Genomic DNA, 27,109 nt, shown 5'->3' with positions numbered 1-27,109 from the left:
AGTGCTAAAGCAGAAGATATGAAACACAGAGCTGCCCCTACCTGTCAGATGCAAGAGACCCCATCGACAGAGAGGCGATGGCGCTGACAGCCTCGCTGTCCGAGTCTCGTCTCAGTCTTCGTCTCTGCGCCTGCAAGTAGGACATATCCACTGTGGAGGCCGAATCCTTCAAACTCTGCCAGTACTCACCTGCGGGAAGCGAAGAATGGAAAAAAGATGGAGAGGAGGGAGGAAAACAGGAGAGAGAAAAGATTAATGGCCGCATTCATTGGTATTTCAGAGCTGTTTTCATCCTGAATTGTTCCTTGAGGGAAGGCGTCTCCATTATTAAAGAGCACTGCACGGTGTTTGATCCGCTAGTTGTAGCCGTTTGATCTGAATATAAGCAATGACTGTGACATAAACAGCCCGTGGTCTAAATATCCATGTTGATAATTTCACGAATGTAAACTCAAATTCAATCTGTTCTCTCAGGGCCTCGAGTCCCGTGTCACACAGCGAAAGGAAAAAAAATTAGAGTTTGCAAATGTGCTCATCTCTGAGCGTGTGTGTTCTGGCTGCGAATGCAACTCACATATATTTCACCCCGGGCCTAAATTATGGGCTTAACATTCTTGTGGCTATTCAAATATTTTTAATTAATCTAATTTGGTTGGGATAACATTTGTGTGCAATCAGAAGGGGATGTTGCGAAGGTCGTGTGCCAGAGAAGTGTTTGAAGATAATTGGAGCCAGGGCGGCTGTGTGTGTGCGTATGTGTGTGTGTCTGTCTGTCTGTGTGTGGGACGGCTGGAGGGAGAGATGGGGAGACAGGGGTGTAAAGGAGGAGAGGTGGTCGGACAGTAGGGGCGATGTGAGAAGACGTAGTGATGGAAAAAAATAGACATGTTTTATTTTAGCTTGACGAAAACGTTTTTAATGGAGCCGAAAAATATTTTGATGAAATTCCTTTCAAATAAAAATGCTAAATTGCTCTACAGTCATTAGAATTAGTAGCGTTGATGTAATTTCACTCTTCCTCCTCTGTTGCTCATCTTGAAGTGTTTCTTTTTATCCGCGGAGAGAGGATGCTGTAGCCGCACGGTGTGATTTTTGGGCCAATATTAAAACAATCTGACTTGACTTGAAATCCTTTCATGTATAAGGAAGTGAACATAGTGGTATAATTATTAATTTTGCAAGCAAGCCCTTTCTTTGATCTCATTTTCAAATAAAAGCACATATTTCAGCCCAAGGACCATTACTAACTTTCCCATTACAGCAACTTTCTTGAGAAACAATTCTGGAAGCGAGCACATCCAGTGACTGCTAGCCATCTCTTCCACTTCCACAAGATAATGATGGACATTTGTTTTTGATTTACTATTTCTTTTGACAGTTTAAAGGTGTTTATGACTCAAATAGCTTATGGCCAACCTTAGAGAGTAAGATACTAAAGACAACTGAGGCAAACAGTGGAGAATGAAGTTAAAAAAAACAGCAACAAAATCTTTCAAACTAATGAAACAAAGATTATTTTTTTAGATCAATATTTTCCACAAGTTTCACAAGACTGCTCAGTGTCATGTTGGTGATGGTTTTTGATGCTGCATGTTGTATTCTCACCATGAATCTGGATGACTTTCTGCAGAGAAAGCACCGCATTTTCACAGGGCTTCTGGTCCAACACCGACTGGGACAGAGGCTCCACCTGTGGCACATGTGGTCAGAGGTTAGAGAGGGAAACATGCTGTAGGTATCTGTGAAAAGACACATGTTCTGTATGCGCAAAAACACATCCAACCTCCATGCCCAGCAAGGCGCTCACACAGGCTTCGGAGGCATCGCAGATAGCTTTGAGGTCATGCCCACCCTCCAGAGCCATGACCACCTTACCGCCGGCCAGTGACATCAGTTGACGGGTCAGGAAGCCAAAACCTGGTGGAGAACAAAGCATGCACAAAACCGAATACACAAAGGTTAAGCCAGAAATTGATTGTATGGGATTATATCAGTGCTGTGGAAAGTTAGCCACACTTTGCACACTCTGACAAATTACTGAGAATAATTTCACAACATCATGTTGACTGGTGACATCATTTCTTATTTTGCAAAGGTCTGAAGCCTAAAAAATGAAGCCTATGCTGAAGCACTGAAAACTGCAGTTCCACTAATGTCCACTTGAGGCTGCCTGCAAAACGAGTCAATCTCCATAGACTCTCATATTAAAATAATTGCAGCAGAAATAAATATATATGAGTATACAGCCTGCTACAAAAACGGGTTTGGTCTATACAGCTCATTTCCATCTATATGAAAGTTTTACAGATTGTTTTAGGACTGGTTAAACTACATTTTTTGAAGTGTAAAATTAATATAATTGGAGATGTGGCAGGTACACTGATGCAGCTACTGTAACAGCTGCCTGCTTCACCTCCACTAACTGGACTGCACATGTAGACAGTGGTTACATGTGGAGCATTTTAACTATTTTAACAACTTTTTAACAACTGAAGAAGATCCCAAGAAGTCTGGGTCCAAGTTATAGTTAGTTTACTAATAATTGATTCACATATTAGCACCGGATAGCGGCTATTTACAGGTTTAGCTTGCTAACAGAGCAGATGATCTGGCTTGAGAAACTACTCAAAAAAGAACTGTCCATAATACTAAAATCTTCAAATTGGGGCTTAACAAACCAAAGAATGACATCACAGTGCCTATGTGCATTTTTATATACAGTCTATTATGGTGATGAGTTTTAGTTAAACATAAAGACTGGCTCATATAAAGAAACAGGTTCTACAAACAAACTTTAACTTCTCTACAAAGCTGCACTCTGAAAACTGCGTTACACATCAGTGATAATATCTGACATCAGCACTAAGTCTACACAGCATAAGAGTGTTTATCTGTTTGACAACAGTCTGTGAAGGATAGCCAACCTTTGTAACTGTAATAATAAGAAATCTAACAAATGCAGGACATGCAAATATTTATTATAACTCATAAGGCTCATAAGAGCACGTTGATCAGGAAGTGTGCTGAATGAGAGGTTGGGTGAACCTTACACTTGGCTGTAACCTTGTATCCTCCGAGCGATGATGGATGTCCTTCGACAGCATCAAAGCCAGCTGACACGAGGACGACATCAGGGGAAAACTCGTGAGCGATGGGCATCACCACAGCTCTGAGGACCACAAAAGGAAACGCAATGGCGTAAAGCAAACACTGCGTGTTATGTTCTATTCATCAAGCAGTGTGGCCAGGCAGAAATTAGACAGCACATTTAAGAAGTAATTTTTTTTTCAACAGGTGTTCATGATTTGAGAGAAAATGAGAACTGAGGGGTGGGGTGAGTAGAACATAATGTGTGATCAAATTAACATCAGAGCAGGCTGTAACAGATTAATTATTGTAATGAAGAGAGTTTGAACAAAAAAAAAAGAGTTGAAGTGACTGATTTCACAAAGAGCATTCATATACTTCACAACTTTTATCTGGACTGTTAACTGCAAACACTTACTTAATTGTAAGTGATTGCAAATAGCTCCCCTATTTGAAAATCATGAAAAGAGAAATTATCAAAGGCAGTGCTCCAAGTGCTTCATCTCTGTTCTTGATCCACTCTTGGTAAGCAGCCAACCGTGGAAGGTGGGGCACCTCCCAGGTGTGAATGTGTGCAACTGTTTAAATGTGAAGCCGTTAAAAAAGAAGAACGAGTGCTCTGCATACCTTACTTGGCTATCTATCTATCTATATAGATATGGGTCTACAAGTGGGACACAATTAAAAGTTTTTCTCTGCATGTTACAAACAGGTAAAGGGAGACCCTTGACATAAATAGGCTGAGGTGTCCACAGACTGTAAACTCCACTCATGGGAGCCCAGCTTTCTTGCTTCTTTGCTCTCCTTCTTACTTCCTCTTGTCTCTAGCTGCCAGTTTTTTAGCAAGAGCACACGGCCCATGCCGCGTTTGATTCTTTCTCACTCTCCCCCACCACCCCCCAACCCCACCCCCTCTCAGCGGCAGTTCAAAGACGTTTGTGTGCGTCTGGTTCCTATTAGGAGCTCGTCCCTCTTCTCACGTCACTGACAGCCAGCCATCTGGGATCCATTGGGCCTAATTACGCCGCCTTTGGATTCCCTAACAATGTACCCCCCACTTCTTCTCCTCTCTTCTGCTCTATTCTCCTCTCCTCCACAGTTCATCATTGGTCAGTAGCCACTTGGAAATACACAGGAAATGTATTTACATGCACATACACACTATGTACACATTGCAATACCTGCACATGCATGCTCTTCCTTTGAAACTGCAAGTTTGATTCATGGTGTGCTACTGGTGATTCGGCCGAGCTTAAATTCTGACCGTCTTAGTAATCCTCCACACAAATACGAAATGCATCATGACGCTTAATCTCAAAGCAGCTGAGCTCTCTCTTGATTGTACTAGAGTCCCACCACCACTCCCGACCACAATATGCCTTCGATACACACCCAAAAACAGAGACACACATCATCAGTAACCGCACTCTGGCTAGTTTTCTGTTCCATCCCGAGCAGAAACACAGAGAGTCTGGAACACCCTGTCATCTAAATCAAATTGAATTACAGAGCTGGCACGAGGTTAGGTAGACTTAATTGCATAAACACAAATTCATGATGCATTAAATTTTGTCTGTAAAGCATGCTACGCATTTATTCGCACTGGTTAATTCACAGAATGGTGGCAAAGTTCACAGAAAAATGATTCAAACTTAATATAAGTTGTTCTTTGTTTCTAACCCCAAACCCAACCAATTATAACTGAGGAATTCTGGTCTCTCTGTGGTGACATATGATAAAGGTTGCCCCGGACACGGCTACACGGTATGTGCCTCCAACTGCCACGGACCACCACGACACTGCTGCGCTACAGAGCTATGATTTGATATTAGCTTTTATGTGTAACACACAATACAGTACAGTACTCTACTGCGGTTTACTAAGGAAGTTTTACACATGAAAAAGCTTGCCATTTCCCCAAACTGGATAAAAAATACCAAAACCAGACGGCTGCTCAGGAAAGGACCAGTTGTTTCTTAATTAGTATCCAGGGCTCCAGTAAACACTGGACTTAGTGTTTCTGAGGATGCCTATTGGCTGTATGGATTTTACCAGAATGGGTTAGCTCATTAGCATCTTTCCGTTGACGAGGGGCCCACCCACTGTGTCTGGTGCATGCAGCACCATGTAGAGAGCTTAATCATCTGGTGGCGAGCCAGTGTTGCTGACAGAAACATTCTGAGTTCATTACGTGTGTTTGAGAGTGTGGAGCAGAATCAAAGCATATTCATTCAAGAAAAATAGCTTGAATGAAACGAAAAGTGCTGCAAGACCAAAGGTGTGTCTGGGTAACACGCCTACGTAGGCCTCTGGAATTAGTTCAAAAATGATATCGATAATGTGTAATTACACATGTTATATAAAAAAATCATTATTGTTTAGCCCTTCCCATACAAAGTGTACTGACACTGGGTAGCAGCTGGCTCATAGTCAACATGCGTATTCGTGGTACTGTGATTTGAACAGAATGTGCTTTACCTGGGAGTGATCAGCTTGCGTATTAGAGATGTGTGTGGAGGATGCTAAATGACTAAAGTGCTTTCATAAGCGAGCTGAGCTGCATGCACAGCTGTTGTGTTGACTGCTGAAGGTTGATAGGCGCACTGACATGACGAAGGAGGAGATAAGTGTACCTTGGATTCAAAACTGAATATTCGGCAAGCAATTACGTGCTGCTTGCTGAGCTTTAAGCCAGAATGAGAGCGCAACAAGCGAGAAACACTGCTGGCAACACAATGTGTGACACTAACCGTAAGAGAAGTCAAACGTAAATATAATGTTCTAGGGGGGTGAACACCTATCTCAAGTTTTGAGGTCTATGCTACCTTCATTTTATTTTGGCAAGTATCTCAAACACCAGTATAGACCTTTAAATGCTTCATTACTACAGTATTATAGGAACTTCTTTACCTGAACGCAGCCAGGTATTCAGCATCGCCCATTGGAGGGTTTAGTCCTCCGGTCCATCCTACATTGACATTGAAGCCCTCACCTGGACCTGCACCCACCTGGATGAAGACAAACACAGAGGGGGAGAGAGAGGGGGGTGCGTGTGTCAGAGAGAAAGAGTGTCCGTCAATGTCGAGAAAGTTAATGAGTCCCAGCGAAAGTTGAGAAACTGTGTGACGTTGACAGATTTGTGTCAAATGTTCACAAAATCAGCACCGCTGTTGCAAAACTTTTGCATTGCAGCAACCGAGGCGAAGTGGCTGCATCTCTTTAAGGCAGCACGAGGGAGTGATTATGATTCCTAAATGAAAGACGGATGGCTGTTAATTCAACACCCCTGTCCCTCCATTTTGATTTTGATACAATTTGTCAAATGGCCTTATAAATCACCCGGAGCCACAACAGAGTTACACCCGTTAACGGTTCCCAAGATTTAGGCTTACAGCTATACTGGGAAGTACTTTTCATTTGGCAACTGTTGCATGTTATATAAAAAAAGACAAAAAAACAACTACAAATAAGAGTCACATACCGCATGTTGCATACTGTTTTATGTACTGAAAAGCTATGTGATTGAAATGACTGCATAATGTGCTTTTTTATATGGATGTTTAGAGAGTTTCATGTGTATGACATGTCAAATGAAAAGACATGACATACTGCGCTATACTGCTCATTTTACATGTTGTAAATATTTGAGTGATTTTTTTCAAGCTGTATTGGACTTGGCGTGTACTTGAAATTGCCAAGCAGAGTACACAAAGTCGAGTGGATCTCCTGTCAGTTTGACCTCAAATATTTTGGGGCAGAAAGTGAAGTGAGTCCCGGGTCTTTGGAAAGAAGGTTTAAGGATTCCTGCCTCTCTCTTTGTAGTCCTGCTAGCAGCCATTTAGCTGCTCTCTAGGCCTTTCACCATCAGTCAATGTGTCAGTTTGAAGAGAGATTGAGGCGGTTGATTGACACGCACTTGGCAAAGATGTGTGGTAATTTTCTTTGTGTGTGCGTACGTGTGTGTGTGTGCATGGGTGTGAGAGGATGCTTGAAAGAGAAAAGAATGCTGATGAGCATCGCAGAGCGTCTGTCTCCATTCTTCTCTCAGTGGACGGGATGTTCACAGGGCAAACGAAAAACACATGAGGCCTCCTGTCCTCTGCCAACTGGTAATGTACCCGCATGCACGCTCGCACGTGCTCGTGGACACACACGCCTATAGCTCCAAGTTTCTTGCACTCCCCTCTGTCCTCTTTCTCTCTTTCATGTTTCAAGAATTGCTGGACTGGATTAGGCCTGTGCTGGTTTCTGTGAGGTACTCGGCACTCTCTGTTATGCCTATGACATCACACCCCCTACCCCATGGTGCGTTATATACCTACACGGGGGACAGCGAGACTCCAGAGGTTTACCGCACTGTTCACCAGAGGTTGAGAGGCCACTTAAGGCAAAGCCACATCCAAGCCAAAAAAGCATTTTATGCCGCGTCCCCTCCTCGTGGGATTTTATGAGAAAACACTGACTATTTTATCCGCATTGTTGTTGGGGGAGATGGGCGAATATATGAGGGAATGCGAGTGACTGAGCGGGCGATGAATGCCAGCGTGGGTTCGGGTCAGTACATCTGCCTGAGGGCTGTCATCACACTTGGTTTCTGGTAAGACCACAGGCAGAATTCATAGGCATCTCAATATCCTGTATGCAAACATAGGCATGCAAAACCGTGCACATCCTGCTGGGAAGCTTCAACATCCAAAGACCTGAAGTTGCTTAAATGCATTCGAAATTCGACGTAAACCACTCACAAACACAATGAGATGAGCACATGGTGAATTCAAAAGACATCTGGGCTATCCGTAATAGGTTGTCATGACGATGCCGGACTGACAGTTAACAAAAGTGAACCGTAACCTTCGTTGCTCAAATTATAGCGTCATGAATCCAGTTGTATTAGTAATGTAATGTAATGTAATTGTGATGTAATTGACTCTGACTGGTCATATATTTGACTCTCACATCCATACACTGCTGGAGAACAGATCTATAGTGCAGACTGCAATCGTGAAAAGTCAGTCACAACCAAACTGATTTTGCAGTTGGAAGTTTATATTATGCAGATAATTCCTTGACTGAATGGCCAATAATTCTTCCTGTTTTAGCAAGTAAATGTTAAACATAAGCGTTTGAGATCCCTAATATCCTAAAGGAATCACATAATTACCAAACATTTCTGTGCCAGCATATCTGTCTTCACGATGTCTTTGATTATATTGTTATAAACTGTCTCAGGCAGCCAAGTTAGTAATGAGAAATAGCCACATGAATGTCCACAATCAAAAAGAAGAACCTGTGGTCTTGTTAGGCTAATGTGTTCACTGTCATCAATCAGAAAACTGATACCAGGATTATAAGCAAAAGCAGAAAAGCACAGCATGGCTGTGGAGGAGTGTTTTGTACTTACCTCGCTGGGGTGTCCACTACCAGGAAAAAAGTTGCCATCGTCATAGCGATGTAGAGAGATGTACAGCACACTTGGGTCGCTGTAGAAGGCTTCCTGGGTGCCGTTGCCATGGTGTACATCCTGGAGAGTGATTATATGATTAGTTATGAAGCTGCCAAGGACTCGCGCTGTTATTTCACACAGAATTTTAACCTTGGAAAATTCAAAACAATTTGTATGTTTTATATTGAGCAGTGTATTTTTTTTTAAGTCAAAAGCACGTGTTAAACATATGACCCCTAACGCAGGAAGAAAAATCTGTAAAGCATTCATGCTTTTCCCTGTCAACAGGAGACGCATTTTAATTGTATTTAATAAATCAGGTATTAGTCAGTGCTGATGCAGTAACTAACAATGACAGAGCGCATGCAAGATCTTATACACACATGCTGAACAGAGGTGACCATGTGATAGTGGATCAATATCTGCAGATGTGAACTGTATAATGGGTGGAATAAAAAAATTATTAAATGTAGACTTTCATGTCTTTTTATGGAGTACCGGACAGAAGTAGTGTATAACTTGGAGATGGAGATGTGCGGCGATCAGGTCCACATCCTCCTATGTCTCTTATTAATAAAGGGATTTGTGGACATACATTGTTATGGTATAGCTATATTGTCAAATAACTGGCAGTTATATGACAAGATATATAACTGTTGTGTTATGCAAAAGATTGGTCTTTAAGACAAAGTCTAATATTTTACATTTTTTGAGTGAAGACCTCAACCCTGGTGTGAGAGCGTTCAGCTCACACATGGCTACCAGAGATAACAGTGTCTAATTCAATTAAATGATAAATAGCAGTGCTACTGCATCTGGGACCTTGTTTGTACCTACAACACATTTGTGTGCCTTTGCATCTGTGTTTTTGTGTGTTTATTCCTGTCCATGTGGAGACCAGTGATGCTGGTCATGCGGTGGGTCCTCACCCAGTCCACAATGAGGATCTTGCTGACGCTGAGTTTCTGCTGGAGCTGCTTGGCAGCGATGGCCACAGAGTTGAAGAAACAGAAGCCCCTGTGGACAAACAGACAGGAAGAGTGGCAGCCACATGTCTTTATCACGACATCTTCACTAAATTAATATCACAGAACCACCATATGGACCTTAGGAACCTCTAAGGAAAGGCTCCAGTTATCATATGGTGGCTATTTAGTCCAGGCTGCGACAGTCACAGCGCTGACTCCAGCTTGAAAGTCACAGAGGGATGATCCTGCCACGTTAATGTTTACAGCAAATATTTGAGAAATGAGGACGTTTCAGTTCGAGCTGTTTCGTCTGCTGACAAACAAAAAACGTTATGCTGAGTAGAAAATCTCACACTCTTGAGAAATGCAGAACCCACAAATTCTCTGACAAATAGACAACCAAGGTTATCAAAAAAAAACAAAAAAACAACCCACTCCTCATTCCAAATGATAGTGCAGCGAGAGCAGCGGGCAGGACGTGTGAGATCATTTTAGAGAAATGAACTCACAACTCGGTGCAGCCGATCCCTAAACACTCACTATCCGCTATAAAGGTATGCAAAAAAAAAGTGTTGATGTAGGAAAAACAATGGAGGAATGTTGGAAGTGGCAGTGTCAGCATGGGTCGTAAAGTGTGACTGTCTCTGTGAACGGTATATATTATAAGCTGTCTAAACTTTGCTCATCAAGAAAAGTCATTATCATCCCATAAATAACCAGTGACAAGCAATGCTGAGCACACACACAGATACAGACACACACGCATAGAGTCCCAGCTGAATGTGGTTACTTGGCTAATGCCTCTAATCAAAGACTGACACAAATTCATGCACGCAAGTATGCACATCCACACAAAGACCCACATTTACTGTGCACGCACATGTACACTGCTCTTCTGAGGTGCTTTGCTTTGTGCCTTGAAAGCTTAAAAGAAACTGAGTGGAGGAGGAAGTTTGCCTCGGGCGTCGAGCAGGTAACACACAGCACAGACTCAGACACACATACATTAAGGTAGAGAGAGCCGGGCACTCTGTCTCTCTCTCTTGCTCAGAAGTATAGCTGGTTTGCAATAAATCCTTTGAAACACTTTGCAGGCCTGCTGGCTCCTGGTATGTGTCCGTGTGTGTGTGTGTGGTGTGTGCGTGTACACTGCTGTACTTACAGAGGGGAGGAATGGGTTGCATGGTGTCCAGGGGGCCTCACAACTGCAAAGCCATTCTGTAAAAAAGGGCAGAAAAACCTTCAACACTTTGCTGCTTTTATAACGCCAGATCTCCACACGTGAAAAAGGTTCACGTCTTTATGTCGTTATAACCAATAGTGGGTGCTTTGCCAAGGTTTGCAGCACATTATGGTGATAGACTGCAGTTTTGAAATTCTTGACAAAGCCCATGGCATCGAGGTATTTGGTTATAAAGACACACCTTCAGCTCTCTTTGTGCCACCTTCAGTGCCAGGTCTGTGACACATCCTGCAGCAATGCGGGAGGCTGCTGATGTGTGATGTTCATTCCAGACTGTATCAATATCCACCTGACAGAAAAACGAGGAGAGATGCTTGCAGTCAGTTTAAAAGTCAGCTACAGATTTTAATCTGTTATTAGATTTTGCTCATCTGCTAAAAATAAGCTTAAACTTCTGTGTGCATTATGCCAACCATTGTTTAGAGACTTTTCTTTGTACATCGACTCTTTCTTTGTTGTTTCTGCTCTAAGTTAAAAAAAAATTTCTATGGTACTTGTTTGTCAGAAGTCATTTATTGGTGGCATGATGCTAGGAATGATGTCAGGAATGCCTCCTGTGAGATTCCTGACACCCCTCCCCCACCCATCACCTTCACTCAATACCAGGTTGAGATGCAAATGAGGAGACTTCACTCAGGCAAGTCTGCTGGACCAGACGGAGTGAGTCCCCTTGTCCTCAAGACCTGTGCCCCCCAGCTGTGTGGAGTCTTTCATAAACTGTTTATGCTGAGTCTGAGTCTGCAGAGGGTCCCGGTGATGTGGAAGACATCATGCCTCGTCCCTGTACCAAAGACGCCACGTCCCAGTGGCCCCCAGGATTACAGGCCCGTGGCACTGACCTCCCACATCATGAAGACCCTGGAAAGGCTCATCCTGGACCAGCTGCGACCCATAGTAAGACCACACCTGGATCCCCTTCAGTTCGCTTATCAGCCTCGTCTCGGAACTGAGGACGCCATCATCTACCTGCTCAATCGTGTCTACACCCATCTGGACCAGCCGGCGAGCACTGTGAGGGTCATGTTTTTTGACTTTTCCAGTGCTTTCAACACCATCAGGCCGACCCTCCTGGGTGATAAGTTAGCAGCGATGCAGGTGGATGCTTCTCTGGTGTCCTGGATTGTTGATTACCTGACAGGAAGACCACAATATGTACGTCTCCCACAGTGTGTGTCTGACAAGGTGATCAGCAACACAGGGGCACCACAGGGGACTGTCCTCTCCCCCTTCCTCTTCACCCTCTACACCACAGACTTCAGCCACTGCACAGAGACCTGCCATCTTCAGAAGTTTTCTGATGACTCTGCGGTGGTTGGATGCATCAGCAGGGATGATGAGACAGAGTACCGGGCTGTGGTCGACTCCTTTGTCACGTGGTGTGAGCAGAATCATCTGCAGCTCAACGTGGCAAAGACCAAGGAACTGATCGTGGACTTCAGGAAGACCAGGAAACACTTGACCTCTGTTTCAATTCAGGGGGTCAGTGTTGACATTGTGGAGGACTATAAATACCTTGGAGTACACATTGACAATAAACTGGACTGGGCTAAAAACACCACAGCACTTTACAGGAAGGGCCAGAGTCGTCTCTATTTTTTGAGGCGACTGAGGTCCTTCAACATCTGCCAGAAAATGCTGAGGATTTTCTATGAGTCTGTTGTGGCCAGTTCGATCCTCTATGCTGTTGCATGCTGGGGGAGCAGGCTGAGGGTAGCAGATGCCAACAGACTTAATAAACTAATCCGTAAGGCCAGCAATGTTGTGGGGATGGAGCTGGACTCCCTCAAGGTGGTGTCGGAGAGGCGGATGCTGTCCAAGATAAAGACAATGTTGGATAACACCTCCCACCCACTCCATGACATGCTGGTCAGTCACAGGAGCACGTTCAGTGAGAGACTGAGATTACCGAAAAGCACCACTGAACGACACAGGAAATCATTCCTGCCTGTGGCCATCTCCCTGTACAACCCATCCACTTAACACACTGTTTGCTGCTACAGCTACACATGTTTCTTTTCCAACTATTTATTTATGAGTGACTTATGTATGTATGTATGTATATATATGTATATATTGTACTATTCTTAGTTAGTGTATTGTCTGTCTTGTCTTAATGTTGGTTTAAAATGGAGCACTGTAACAAAAAATAATTTCCCCCAGGGATCAATAAAGTATTCTGATTCTGATTCTGATTCTGATACTGCTGGGGAACAATGAAATCAGAGGAATTTCTTTTATCACAGACTTTGCCATCTTGTTCCAATCACCCCTCTTTACCAGAGTAGCCAAGGGCCGGAAATCCAGGCAGATCAGTTCTCTTATCAACTGACACCCAGCCCCCTTCAGCTTTTCGTCTTCTCCTCTCCTAACAACAGTTCTTATAGCATTATAATCAATGTTCCCATGTCATTCTCCGCTTTGTTCCTTTTCCCATAGTGCATTGTTCCATTTAATCTGATCTGCTCTCCTACCATTGTTTTTCTCTTAAATTTGACTTTTCTCTATCCTGATACTCTGTTTCCCCCACATCCAGCCACTTGGAAGTCTTTTTATGCAGTCTTTATGTTATCTTTTTCCTTCTCCTTTTCCTTTTTCTCACATCTCTATTGTAGATGAATATGCCATGAGCAATAACGATGTATGCAATGTCCTACATTTATATAATTTAGATTTTAAAGTAACCAAAAACAATAGCAATTGCAATTTGTAGTCTTCTTAGCTTAACTGTGTAATGAGGCATAACCTCCCATGCAGCTTTTGTTGCTCAGCATTGCAATTAGATAAGTGAAAAGATTCCAAAATGACTTGTTTAATTTGTGTGCTTAGGTGTGTGTGTGTAACACCTACCCCAACCCCTCCACATGGTAACATCAAAAAAACATGTTGAGACAGGATTCCTGCAGAGGATAATGTATAACACGAACATATTGTTATCATTATTACTATTACAATTGCGCTATAGTCATTGTGTTCTTCACGTTTGTTATTGATCTTACCAGCGAGTTTGCGGCTGTCCAGCTTGAGGCGGTTGAGCGGGTTGGTGCCAAATAAAAGTACGTGTTTTTCTGAATGGACTGACTGCAGCTCTTCTAGGGTTGCTTTTCTACTGCGGATGCGCTAGAAATAGAAGTATACAGATATATACATTTAGACTGCATGCTATGGTCATGGGGTATGCATCTGTAGGATAATGTGTGTGCACCATACCTCACACTGACTCCTTAGGCCCCTTTCATGCAGTCTAGACCAGATGCTCTGGATCCTTCCTGCATGCTCAGCGTGACGGCTGTTGTCCCCACAAATACACTGGTGCTTCTGCATCTGACCATCATATGCTAAACCTTAATGCACACACATGGAAACACATCATTTGACCATATTGTCCCTCTTCAATAATGTTGTAATACCATCGTCATATCTTGTAATCAAATTACATCATCAGGTAGTTGGAATGCTTCTTTTAATGTTGCTGATCAACTGTCACTCACCTGTGGTGAAGCGCAGCTGGGTGTCTGTAGCAGGGTTGGATAATGACATGGAAGGTATGGTGGTGGGTTGATGTGAAGCAGGAGGCAGGGAGGTGGAGGCGGGGGAGGACCGGGACCGACTGACAGGCTGGTGAGGCCAAATTAAGGATGGCACACCCAGCGGATCTATCTGCAGACTTGGTCTAAGGATCACCTGCCTCTGCAAGAACAGTGGGTGAAAAAAAGAACAGACAATAGACAAGAATATGTAAGGATTTATCAGCAGCTGCACATAGTAAAGACTCCCTGCAGGAAACCTGTCACATACACAATATGCTAAACTCAAATAAGAGACTTATTATTTGGTGTGTTTATTTCTCCTTCTCTAAAACAGACTGTTGATAAAGAAAAGTGAGCTCTTCCAAGAATGCTGAAGTGATACTGTAAATCAAAGTCTTCTGCTTGTATTAGCAAGGCAACAGTGCCTCCTGATGGCAAAAAGACGCTCCATTCGAAAGAATTCATTTATGTTACGGATGCAAGATAATGGTATTCATAATACTGTCTGCTAACCTGCTAACTAATACTCAATCATTAGTGGACCAGAAAGGGGCACTCATGATAAGATATGTTACTGATTAAGGTCATTAGAAGAGATTCACTGATTCATGCGCCAGTAGGCAATAAAAAAATAAGAATAATTTCTATGTGTGCACATGTAAGAGTGACTTTTACCTGATTGTAAGAGTAGGAGGGCTCGATCAAGCTCTCCCGGGAGGAGGTAGTAGACTCTGTGTCGTACACAGAGTCTGTGCTGGCGTTGCTCTGTCTCCGCCGATAGTCATCCTCACAAATTGATCCGGGCTCTGAGCCGCACACAGAACCTGTCCCTGAACCTGATCCCGATCCAGTCTCCTCTAGGTCCATGTCCTCTGATGGGATCTGTGTCAGAGGAAGCCTATTATCTATCTTTTTTTCCCAGCTCACGTAAGCTAGAACTTTTACAGTTTTCAATTCTTAAAATAAGGACTCTCTTTAAGACATATTTCAGTAAGACTGATCATGAAAAAGGAAATCCAAGCAGGTGCAGGTCATTAGTCAATCTGTTAGTACTAGATTATACTTCTTAAGAAATGAGCCTCCTTTCACCTTGCTCAGGTGTGAATTCTGCTTGAATCTCTCCACCCCGCTCCTGTGGTACTGCTGGTTCAGCGAGTGCTGGATGTGCGGGTGATGGCTGGTTTGCAGAGATAACTGTGAGTGGCTGTAGGGTGGCGGTTCTGAACGTGTTCGTTCCAAAGGTTTGTGACCTTCTCTTCTGGACAGAGTAGACAGGTGAGGGTGCTGCTGCAGAGAGATGGTGCTCAAACCAGGAACTGTGGAGAAGAGAAGAAACGTAATGTTTTAGAAAAGGTGAAAAACAAGAATGCAGGAAAAAAAAAATCCAAACTAAATCGATTATTGTTATTGGACTCAACTGTAGAAGGATGAAATATTCCACAGCTGTATTTCATATTAAAAACACTCAAAAAGAAAAATATTGAGAGCCATGCATTGCTTGCATGTAGAGCAGCACTTACAGCAGAGAGCGCCCTCGTGCCATTTTGAAAAATGATGCAACAAAAAACACAGCACAACACAGACAAGGTATCGATCTTCTCTCGATAGAGTCTTAGAGACCTCTCACAAACACACCTTTTTAAATGCAGTCATTTGAACTTGTTTTAGCATCAGTAGAGCGAGTCAGGATGGATCTGATGCAAGTCAGCGTCCATTCATAACTAAAGCTATGTGTACTTAGAATGGCAGACATTTATTTATATTCTTTTACTCAGATTTTTAGAGCTGTGCGCCTACACTACCCTACTTTATATATCTCATTCTTTGAGCCCGACTTCCTCTTCCATTATCAGTCATGAATGAACGGAGTCGGTGCCTTATTTCAGCATTAGCATATGCAATAGCTCTTTTTAAAAACAAAAAACAAAACAAATCTTGGGTTAAGATAACAGTAAAGAAGAAGCACAATTTCTCACAGGGTGAAACTGAGAGATTCACTACAGGAATAGAAGAAAAGGAAATGCTTATTTGTTGGGCTCAGTTCAGAAATCATGGATAAAAGAAAAACTATGGAAAGAGGTAATTAAATCTCTGTGCTTAGAGCAAAAGATCCTGTCAGAGGTTGAAATTAATTAATTAATAAAGAGTTTGACTATAAACAATGTGAAAAAGTGTGAAGTGCAGACTGTTATGTAGTTCTTTATACAGCCCCCACTTTCCAGTTTTAATAACACAATCAATCAATATATATATATATTTAGCAAATGTCATACTGTGGTTGTTTTGTTAAATTCCACTCATCTCTGTTTCCAAGTTCACCATATTCAGGCTTAACTGGACTCATTCATGTGTTACGTCGTCATTATTTCATATTTTTACTGACTGCTATTTTTCAAAAAAGTAAAATGCACTGCTGTTGTATTGTATCTAGAATTCATATGTACATACATTTACTTACATTATATAAATAAAACAAACATAAACTCTGTGAACAACCATCCCACTGACTTGCCATTGAGTAAGCAATGCAAAGGAAGTGTGTTCAATATGCACATTGAGGAATAACAGGAATACAACTCACGAGAGACAAGCTGGGGGCGCAGAAGCCTGGTGTGTGGATCCAGTATGAACACAGGCTGTAGCCGCTGAGAAAGAGCTGGACTGCTTTCTTCCAGAGGCAAGTAAACCTGATGGAGACCAGATACTGCCAATGGCCTTGCTTCTCGCAAGTCAGCCTAGGGAAAGAGAAGAGAATGAAAGACGAGAGGAGATGACAGGAAATTCTAAAGCAATCACTAGTAATTTAATTTAATTTAATTTCCCTCTTATGGTAGTCTAAAAATGAGAAAAGCTAAGTATTAATGGATAGTTTAGGGGTTTGACAGCCTGTCACAGTGCATAGATGGACTGCTGAACTGTGTTATTGTAGTCAAAAAGGTGGTAAATTACCAAGAGAGACTCACAAAATATAGAAGTCGCACACAGTTCAAGAAGGAAGTGAAACCACAAGTTTCTATAAGTGTTCATGTGTGCAGGCACTATTTCAGAAACGATATCGCACTTGAATACAAATAGATCAACAGTATGAATGTTTATCTATGCAAGCTGTGTCCTTTAAAGTGGTGCTAGTTTCAGGAACAGGAGCAGGACAACCTCAATATTGTATGCAATGATTCTGGAGGAAATCCTAGCACTGCTCACCTGTGCAGGAAGTCCAGCAGTGATGTTGGGGATCCCAGGGGGATTGGAAGGCACGGTGAATCGAGCTAAATTACCATCCTTCAGCAACAGCCTCTGTGACTGAATGAGGAAGGTTATTTTCGTTACATTTTTAACATATTATTGATCTCTAAATATATCTACTTATCTAAACCTGAACCTGATTGTAGTAAAAGTGTTAAATACAGTACTATATATACAGTACTATCAAAACTATCAAGTCAAGGATAAATATGTTCAACATAGTGAAAAGAAAACTGCACAAATTTATTTTGACATCGGCTATTCGGCTATAGATGGAGGACCGAAAAGATCAGAATTAAGCATTTCAGTACTTCAAGTGTATATTTTTCTACTTCTCAGAACAGAGAGAAGTTGGATGTACTGTTTAAATTAATGCATAATGAAAAGTTTAAGAGAACCTTGTGTATGGTTAAATAGTTCACTGAGGATTCACTGTGCATTCATTATATGCTAAGGAGGACAAGAAAACCTGCTATATGTACTTATATATATACAAAAGGGCTTACCTCATGAGCCAGTGGTAAGGACCCATTATCTGAATGGAGGCTGTCATTTGGAGAGCTGCACCCTGATGCTGGATTGCTGCTGCCACTCTGGGAAGACTCTGCACGACAGAATGGAAAGAAACCTATGAGGCCCATCAGTATCAGTTGCTTACGCCATAATGGAAAATTGATCAAGCTGTGCTGAAATCTGATGGTGAGCGCTTCTGGAAGGTTAGAAAGGCGAGATCAAAGAAACTTTAACAAGAAACGGCTAACAGAGCCGAAGAATAAAACTCTGACAGAGATCCAAGTGAATGTAAATAGTTTACCCAGAGTTTCGGTCCTGTGCTTGACTGCAGGAGGGGCACTGATCTTTCGCTGCAGCGGGTTTGGCCTTGTGGTGATGAGTTTCTTTAACTTCCACTTCAGTGTGGGCTCAGACACTGCACACACACACACACACACACACACACACACACACACACACACACACACACGTACACGTGAAGAAATGGGCACATAAGCTCTCATCAAGAGTAAAGAAAGGTATTTGTAGTTCTCAAACTCACATTACTATATCATTGCTTTATACATCGGCTACACTGGCAGGAAAGCACCGACTCAACAACGCACACACTATAATGACGTGCTCAATTTCTGTACCATAACCCCACAAAACAAATACCTCAGCCCTGGACAAGAGAATCAAAACGTCCATTGTATACATTGGTCAGTCTCCAATAAACCTGAATAAAGTAATCAATCAGTGGCTGACTCAAAGTGGATAAAAGAAAAATTTGTGTTGTCACAGAGCCAACAAAAGCACTGGAGGGTGTGTGTGTGTGTGCGCGCTGATGGTTCTAGGGTAACGCAAATAAATAATGGTACGTGTACTCAGAGAAATGTAGAGGAAGGCGTGACCACGCTCGCTCTCATTCACACAGTGATGGAGAACTGCTCTGGACTCTCACGCAGTTCATTTTACACATACCTTACCAAGTTATATAACCGCTCAGGTCTTTGTGTCTCACTGTATCTATTGTTTTTTTTTTGTTTGTTTTATTTATGGCTGTTCAACCTCTCTTTGACGCTGCAGGGCTGATGTAAAAATGAGTTTCTCTCATCTCAATGCAAAGGACACGCCTTTTCTCCCTCACTTTTTCCATTATTTGGACAGGTCAGTGACAATGAAGACAGGTTGTTTAAACATTAAGTGTTAGAATTGCAGGTGATTTCAGTCTAGCAGACTTAAAATTTAAAATCACATGACCTCTACAAATTTAACCTCAGGGTGAGAACCACAATCTCGGACACGGCTACAGCCGCAGGAGTCTCACCTGTTCTTCTCAAGGCGCGCTGGTCACAGGGTGTAGGCTGAGGCTTCGGGGACATATCAGGAACCCGGAGCCTTGTGACCAAAACAAAACAACAGACTGTGTCAATTTTAAGTAACCACAATAAAGTTTTTGCTGAGCGTGTGCTGTGTTTGCATTTGTTTTGTGTTTGTATCAATGAAAAATCATTGATGTCTCTCACCCGAATCCTGGGGCAGGACTGCTGTGGTTGGGAGTCACTCTATCATGGGTTGGCTGGCTCTTCATAATTATGTGTTCCCGAAGTTTCTGCTTTACCAGGGGACTGGCTATAGCACCTGTCAAGAAAGAAAAAGATCATACACAGACAAAGGGCAGGTAGATATATGTCCAAGAGTGTGGATGACAATAAGAAATAATAGTGATTTAGTATTTAAATAGTCTAATTACAACCGTTTTCTATTACAACTTCCCATGAAGCAGTCAAGAAAATTCAGAAGTAAGAGCCAAGATCCTCTTTGCACTCTTCATTTCCTCTACATTGTAAAAATAAAAACGCTTTCCTAAAACAAGCTTGTTTGTTTGACTTTGGTTTGATATGAGTGCAAATTTCCCTGGAATCTGAGAATACCTCACAGTACTGCTGGAAATCCCCCTCTTTTTCAGTAAAACATACAGTGTGCTATGACTCAGAAGAAGAGCATGTAAACCACCTTATGGTCGCTTAAAGAACTGATGAAAACACATGACAGTGTGGAGAAAACAGAAAACACAGGACTCACTCTGCTCGTTTTTACTCTTTTGAATCAGCTGATGTAGCTCTTCTCTCTTCTCCTCACTCATCTCTCTTTGCCTTTGTTCGATGTTATACTGACGGAAAAAACACAGAGAAATGCATTTTTAAAATCTACACAAGCAAAGGACAAAAGCTGCAACTGTCAGTCTCTGACAAGCACATAAATACACACATCTCGAATAAGATAGCTTACAAAAATAGAAGAAAAAAAACAGGATACTGAAGTGTTGCATCAGTCAGTTAATCTGTGACAAGTGTCAATAACAAATTAAATGCCGAGAAAATGGTTTGTTTATAGTAACCTAAATCTGCTTCTTACTCATTTCTGAGGAGTCCTGCACAGTACCTGGTTAAAGGTCTGCGGTGAAAGCAGCTGCTTTTTTCTGTGGCTGATGTGGCAGGCGGTCATTATCTTATAGTCAGATAAATAAATGCCAGATGTAGCAATTTTGGAACAGGGGCAAAATGTCATGAGGGTATTTGGTCTCTGTTTCCATGCACTGAATTTTGAAGAAACAGAAACTTTCAATGTAACGTTTTAAACTGGCTGATTTCAGCCAGTGCACTGATCCATGCTATGTCCAATTCATGCTGAAGCTTCATTATGTCACTGTCCAGCTCAACTAGGTGAGAACTGACATCTGAGTTTGACCTCACCTGCAAGTGCTGCTGGGAGAATTGGGCACAATGTTGAGCGGTGAGGGATCCCATGAAGAAAGGAGGGCGGGGGGCCAGCATGGCCGAATCTGGGCCTGGATGTAACAACCTGCGGGTCACACTTAGGTCCATGGGTGGATTCCCATTAACGGGCAAAGAAACCTGCTTACTGATGATCACATCCACTAAAGATGGAGAAAGAGAGGCAGAGAGAGAGAGAAACATATTATGTTGCTGACTGTGCAAATAGATACTGTTATGTAGGTAGCAGATGAAAAATCAGAAGGCTTCTCTTTAACATTTCTTGCTTCATCTGCATCACTTGTTCTGAGTTTTGCCTGTCATAGAGAGATCATCACCACATTCAAGTTTTCCCACTTCAAGTAAACTGCTCATTATCCAAAACTAAAGCTTCTTCTGTCTGCTCCCTTAAGCACAAGGGGTTTGCAACAGCGGATGGCTCCAAATTTGTGTCTCCTCCCGGTTTATACCGAGGACATTACATTCAGAAAGCACAAAAATGAAAGATTCTTGTATATGCTGGCGTTGGAGATGCATAAAAGAAGTGAAAGAAACAGGGTGGGAAGTTGTATTTTAACGTTGTGCGGTTAAGTCGTTTGGATCAGGCACATGAATCTGTCGTCACCCTTTCAGGTTTTGCTAAAAGCGAAAGAAATAAAAGCCTAAATTAGCACGAGCGAGACATCTGAATCGGGTCTCGGTGTCCTAATGAAAAACAGATGTCTTTTTAAAGGTGTGTGTGTGCGGTGGGGGGCGGCGCAAAAATGTTTTGATCAATTTATGCACTCTTAAGGCCACCGAAAACATAAATATCATGTCTTATTTTACTTTCGCCACAAATCATTTAACCATAGCATGCATGGCCCAATGTGGGCCTGATGGTATGACCTGGAAAAGATAAAACACACATGGAGGCTAATTATAGCTACAAGTGAGAAAGCACCAAGCTGAAGTTTGTCTCACATTTTGCGATTACAAACAAAAGCGTTCACAATGCATGGCCTCAGGTAACTTCATACTGTTCTTACGTTTCAATACAACTGACACATGAAACCAATGAACGTGATGAGGAATGTTTCGGTACTGATACAAAAGCATAGAGAGATACAGTATGGAAGGAGACACCTTGCTCCCTCCAGGGTAAAGAGCAATGGGAGGGATGTAAGAATGAGGAAATTTACTGAACCCGTATGTCTGAATGACTGTAACCTAAAATATTACACAATATTACTCACATAAGTCCTGTAAGTGGACATTTTTTTCCCTTCTTTCTTTACTGGTATATTGTGTTAAATTAGAGTAACTTTTGTGGAAAGCACAGTAGAGGGAGTAGCAAATTTCTCTCATGTCACAAAATGTGAGAAGATCTTCTTTCACTGCAGCTATTCAGTTGTTATAGGAGTTGTCAATTTAACAAATAGGATCACACAATGAAATCTACTACACTGATAACGCACCCTAAAAGATTCAGAAACACTGATTTCTCTGTCTTAACCTCCAGCGTGTGTTGAAATTAGGCTATTAGAATCCACAGCAGCTGCAGTTATTAGCTCCAACCAGCCCAAAACAAAACTACAGGCTACACAGTTCTTCTCAACTGGCCTCCATTCTCAGCCACAGCCCTACATCTGCAGACAGCCCAGACAATGTGGTTTGGCTGTCATTCCTCACAGCAATCCTGACTCAGAAGAAAATAATCATGTGTGTGAAAAGTATTTTGAGTTGACAGAATTCCTCTGAAGAAAGAAACACTCCCACACTCTTATGACTGCAGGCTATGTGGCTCATTAACACATAAAGGAAAAAACAAACAAACAAATACAGGGTGGGAATTAATATTCAGTAAGTTCAATATAGTACTTTACAGTTTAAACCAAATGGTTTCAGTTCTGTTACCCTGCTTGATAGCAGAACTCTGAGCTCACTATAACACTTTCTGTTCACAGGGACAGCCTTGGGTTTTAATATTTGCTGTATTGTAACGCACAGATGAGCTTTTGTGTCACGGCTAAAACCCACGACAGCAGTAGAGATAAAGATGGGACAAAAAGGTCTCTAGGAAAAAAAAATGAAGCCTGCATTTTTACAGGCTTCTCGTCCGTGCCTTACTGGAATCCTACCTTGCAAGTTAACTCAAGTAATCTGTGACACATCAGACAAAACTTCATCTCTGACAATCAGAAATATCTGGGCCTCCCTCCACTGTCATCTGGTTCATACCTTTTGCAATAGAACATTATGCAACACTGTTAAAATTCAAGGGGCTTATTTTCTTAAGCTTCTACTGTAATAATAAAGCAAAAGGTGCAACAGGAAGTACCAGTAGCTGCAGCACAGTATGTATTACAAGAAGAATGGCTGTGTGTTTTCAAAGGAAATCAGACAATCACTGGAGGAGCGGGCCGGCGGTGGTGGTGGAGACTCAGACAAACTTGCACACACGTACACACACCCACGCTCACATGCGCGCGCACACACACACACACACACATGCTCATCAAACGAGTGAGCTCCCCTGAGAAAGAGGAAATGATCAGGAAGCCAATCTCTCTTCTAAACAGAAAACAAACACCTGTGGCACATTTTTCATTTCGCAGCAGCCATACATCTCTGGCTTCAACTCACTTTCAACATCACCCCAATGTTATTTATATTATATTTACAACATTTACAACTTAAAAAAGCCAAATTTCCAAACAAATGTGGGGTTTTTTTTTGTACTGACACTGAAGCTGTTCCTTTAGGCAGCGTTACAGCGTGACTCATTATCTGACTCGACGAAAAAAAAAAAACACCCCAGTAACCGCAATGTACATTTAAAGAGTTACCTAAACAGTTAAGGTTTCTTCTATGCTGACCCTGAAGGGTTCCAGCAACTCGTGGTTGCTTTCTATCATATTACCAACAGAGCCTAAAAGAGGAGACATACACAGCACACACTTGTTTTGGCATGACAAAAGCAAGAATAAAGGTGTTTTTAGCCATCGTCATTTGTCGCAATGTTTTATTTCTCATCCTAAAACAATGCAAGAGCTGCATAATTACAAGACAAAAATCTGGAGCACTTTATAATAAAGAGAAGTGCATGCCGATAAGATCTGTGTGCGTGCTTCGCTGTCTCTCTTTTCAGCGTTGTGCTGCTAAAAATAGACAGGGGACAAACTTCTGGTTTCTGTAATAGCATATTCGTTTCACAACCACCATCCTCTTTCTGTGGGCCCTACTGCAGCAACATGCTGATGCACTGACACACACACACGCGCACCTGCACACACGCATACAATTTACTGGAGCACACGCTCGCGCACACACACAGGCACACACTCACAAAGAAACAGTGACTTCCTGTTTCTAAAGTTAGTCTTCACCATAACATCCTCTTGGTTCATTTAGGCAAGCAGAAACTGCTATTTTGGTTGAATGGCTTCTTTGCAGCTCAAGAGAGCTACAGATATCGCTCAGTAGTATTTATATTCACGCTGTGGCTAAAATGTGCTTTGTTTATTGCTGGTTTAGCCTGAACTCCACAGTGGTATTGGATGGAGTTAAGCCTGGATGTCACACATCATGTTAAGTGCTAGTTACTGTTACTATATACATAAACACTAGCAGCAGGCGTGAGGTTTATGCTTCGTTAGAAGAGCAACAAAGCAGAAAGAGCAGAAGTTCAGAGGAAAAATACATCGAAAGGAATAAAATAAACAAAAATATATATATGAATACACCGAAGCCTCAAATATGCCAGCCTGTGCACTCATAATGGAAAGAAAATGACATCTTCTCCACCAAGCGGGACACCTTTAGCAGCCCCCACTCCTGCCACCTATCCCTCCACCCTCCACTGCCTCCCTTCCTCTTCCTTACGTTCATAGGAATCCACAGCTGCTGCACACATTCTGTCCCCCACTTCCGAGCAGCTGGAGTATCAATCTCCTTATGTGTTCATTGTGTGTGTGTGTGTGTGTGTGTGTGTGTGTGTGTGTGTGTGTGTGTGTGTGTGTGTGTGTGTGTGTGTGTTTGTCCATCCTATGCACCCTAAGATATTAATAGCTTGCAGTTGTTTCTTTTGAGTGTACACAGCAGGTCTTTGTGTTTGCATAAGAAGAGTCTGCTTGTGTGACAGTTGAGGGTGCATACACGGCTAATAGTGCTTGTGTTGGTGTATTAAGTGTATTAATAGTGCCCATTTGTTTCTGCTGAAGGAACACTGTGGCTCTCTGAGCAAGTTTCAGCATATGTAACCGTGCCAGTTTATTTTTAGTGTCACCTGTCATTTAACACTTGTGTTATTGTGTGTAATCAAGCAAGTGCATGTGATTGAGGACAGTGCCGGTTTCTCCACATATTAATAGCATCGCACCACTTGCTTTAATGAGTGTGTGTCATGTGTGTGTGAGAGAGGCTGTGTGTGCTTATGTGTGTATTAATAGCATTCTCATCTGCCCACAAATGTTTCTGTGTATCTGTGGCGTTCGTGCGTCTGGATCTCAGTTAGGCCGAAAGATGATTTGTCACATGAGCATATGTCTTGGGCAATATCAAGAATTTTCCCTTTAGAGATAGGCGAAACTGTGATCACAGTATTAGCTGTGGACGTTGTCGCATGGAACATCGACTCAATGCTAAAGGCAGAACCCACAAATCTCTGTGGTTAGTTTTATCTTTGATTTTATTGTGAATGTTCGGACTAGATTTTATTAGTCCTTTATTTATCCAGGTAAAAAAAAATCTCATTGAAATTAAAAATCTCATTTCCATGAGAGACCTGGCATCATGGCAACAAAAGTCAAAATACACAGGTGATGATTTCTAAGCACAATGTTGATGCTTCTTTCTGGCTACTGCTATTTTTCATCAGCTATCAATTATACCCACCACGTGCAGTTTTCCCACTTGAACTCTGTGATAACTGATAAAACTTTAAGTTCATGTAGGGGGAGAAAAGTTTGGACGGCACAAATTTATAAAGTCCAGAATACGCATCCCTGCTGTCAGTAGCTTCAACCTAATTTGAATTATATCAGTCCTATTGATAGATTTAATGTGATTTCTGAGTAAATGTCCAAACATTATCAGCAGATTGAAAATATTGGTTCATTGTATGAACAGTTGGCAGCTTTTGCAAGACAAACGCCAAAATATGAAATAAATAGATGTCTTATAGGACAGAAATAAGTTCAGGTATCTCTTATTGTGATTTAAGTTCAATAATTGGTATTTATTAGTGAATGAAGTTTGCTTGCAGTAAATAAATTTGCTGTTGTGTGTATTTCTAGATTAGTTGATCAGTTGTTTGGTTTTTGTTAGCTGTCATGTCAACATTGAGATTTCCAAGAAGCTACAGCAGTTAATTTAAATTAAATCCCAAAGATGAGGGTATTCAGTCCTACTATGATAGAAAATGATGAAAAATGTAGGAAACTGGAACCATACAACTATACATTCAATAACTCAATCCAAGGAAAACATGTTGAAATATCTGCAATGTATGTCTGTATGTCTTTGGCATATGTTTCATAATGAGATGTGTGTAATTATTCAAACATGCCCACAAAACTGAGTTGGTGGAAACATCTGGAATCAGTAGTACAGCAGAAGGAGTGACGATTAGCCATTTGGCATCATGGGTGGGATTAATGCCATTGTTGTGTGGTTGTCAAGCGTTGTCATGCTGTGCGGCTCGACACAGATATTTAAAACAGCCCGTGCTCACTTTTTAAGCACCCCTAAGGCATAGCTACTGATTGAGAAACTGAACAGGCTTAACTCCTCTTACTGTGATTTGGTTTGCTCTTTAAACCCTGGCAAACTTAACTTAACTTCAACAGGACACAAAGCAGATGCAAATATGTGAGCGCGTCTTTCTGTCATGGCCATCAGTGCTGCTTTGGCGACTGTTCCTTCAACACTCCACCATAACATAAGACTTTTCTTAGTGATGATGTGTTGCTGAACTGGGGTGGAAAAGGTGAGGGGTCAGCAGTTCGCTGCAAATGGGAGGATATAACTCCCATAGTGTGATTCTCCAACTCGACGTCTCACAGACAGACAATTGTTGAAATGGTTTCATTATTTCTCTTCCAAGACCTCCAAGAGGTCATTGTTTTTTGGAAGAGGGGGAAAAAAGAGATAACTTTTGGCTGGGATGAGTCCGAAATTTGCCTGAGGACACACACGGGACACACACAAATGCGCACATGCACGATGTACCTCTCACTCAGTCCTAATGAGGCTTTAAAGCTCTGAAAGGTGTTGGCACACACATGTCTACACACATGTTTACATATCATGCAAATGAAGGCATGAACCACTGTTTGACCTGATGG

General features: G+C 42.0%; 1 protein-coding gene across 1 annotated transcript in view; it reads right to left on the bottom strand.

The window, feature by feature from the left end:
• Positions 1–27,109, bottom strand: part of LOC101467054 (histone deacetylase 7) — a 43,466-nt gene that overhangs the window by 2,179 nt on the left and 14,178 nt on the right. The window contains exons 2-24 of the mRNA XM_004545144.4: positions 20,763–20,947; positions 20,092–20,179; positions 19,533–19,647; positions 19,334–19,404; positions 18,326–18,439; positions 18,018–18,115; positions 17,470–17,568; positions 16,850–17,003; positions 15,358–15,584; positions 14,944–15,150; positions 14,230–14,428; positions 13,949–14,082; positions 13,738–13,858; positions 13,589–13,638; positions 10,923–11,030; positions 10,661–10,716; positions 9,460–9,547; positions 8,489–8,608; positions 5,998–6,095; positions 3,051–3,169; positions 1,784–1,917; positions 1,606–1,690; positions 42–189 (exon numbers count right to left, since the gene is read on the bottom strand). Of these exons, the coding sequence (XP_004545201.1) occupies positions 42–189; positions 1,606–1,690; positions 1,784–1,917; positions 3,051–3,169; positions 5,998–6,095; positions 8,489–8,608; positions 9,460–9,547; positions 10,661–10,716; positions 10,923–11,030; positions 13,589–13,638; positions 13,738–13,858; positions 13,949–14,082; positions 14,230–14,428; positions 14,944–15,150; positions 15,358–15,584; positions 16,850–17,003; positions 17,470–17,568; positions 18,018–18,115; positions 18,326–18,439; positions 19,334–19,404; positions 19,533–19,647; positions 20,092–20,179; positions 20,763–20,947 (2,818 nt within the window). The remainder of the gene's footprint in view (positions 1–41; positions 190–1,605; positions 1,691–1,783; positions 1,918–3,050; positions 3,170–5,997; positions 6,096–8,488; positions 8,609–9,459; positions 9,548–10,660; positions 10,717–10,922; positions 11,031–13,588; positions 13,639–13,737; positions 13,859–13,948; positions 14,083–14,229; positions 14,429–14,943; positions 15,151–15,357; positions 15,585–16,849; positions 17,004–17,469; positions 17,569–18,017; positions 18,116–18,325; positions 18,440–19,333; positions 19,405–19,532; positions 19,648–20,091; positions 20,180–20,762; positions 20,948–27,109) is intronic.

Source organism: Maylandia zebra, linkage group LG5 (assembly GCF_041146795.1).
Source record: "Maylandia zebra isolate NMK-2024a linkage group LG5, Mzebra_GT3a, whole genome shotgun sequence".
Taxonomy (NCBI): Eukaryota; Metazoa; Chordata; class Actinopteri; order Cichliformes; family Cichlidae; genus Maylandia; species Maylandia zebra.
The sequence above is the reverse complement of the archived record's forward strand: the minus strand, read 5'-3'. Positions and strand labels throughout refer to the sequence as shown.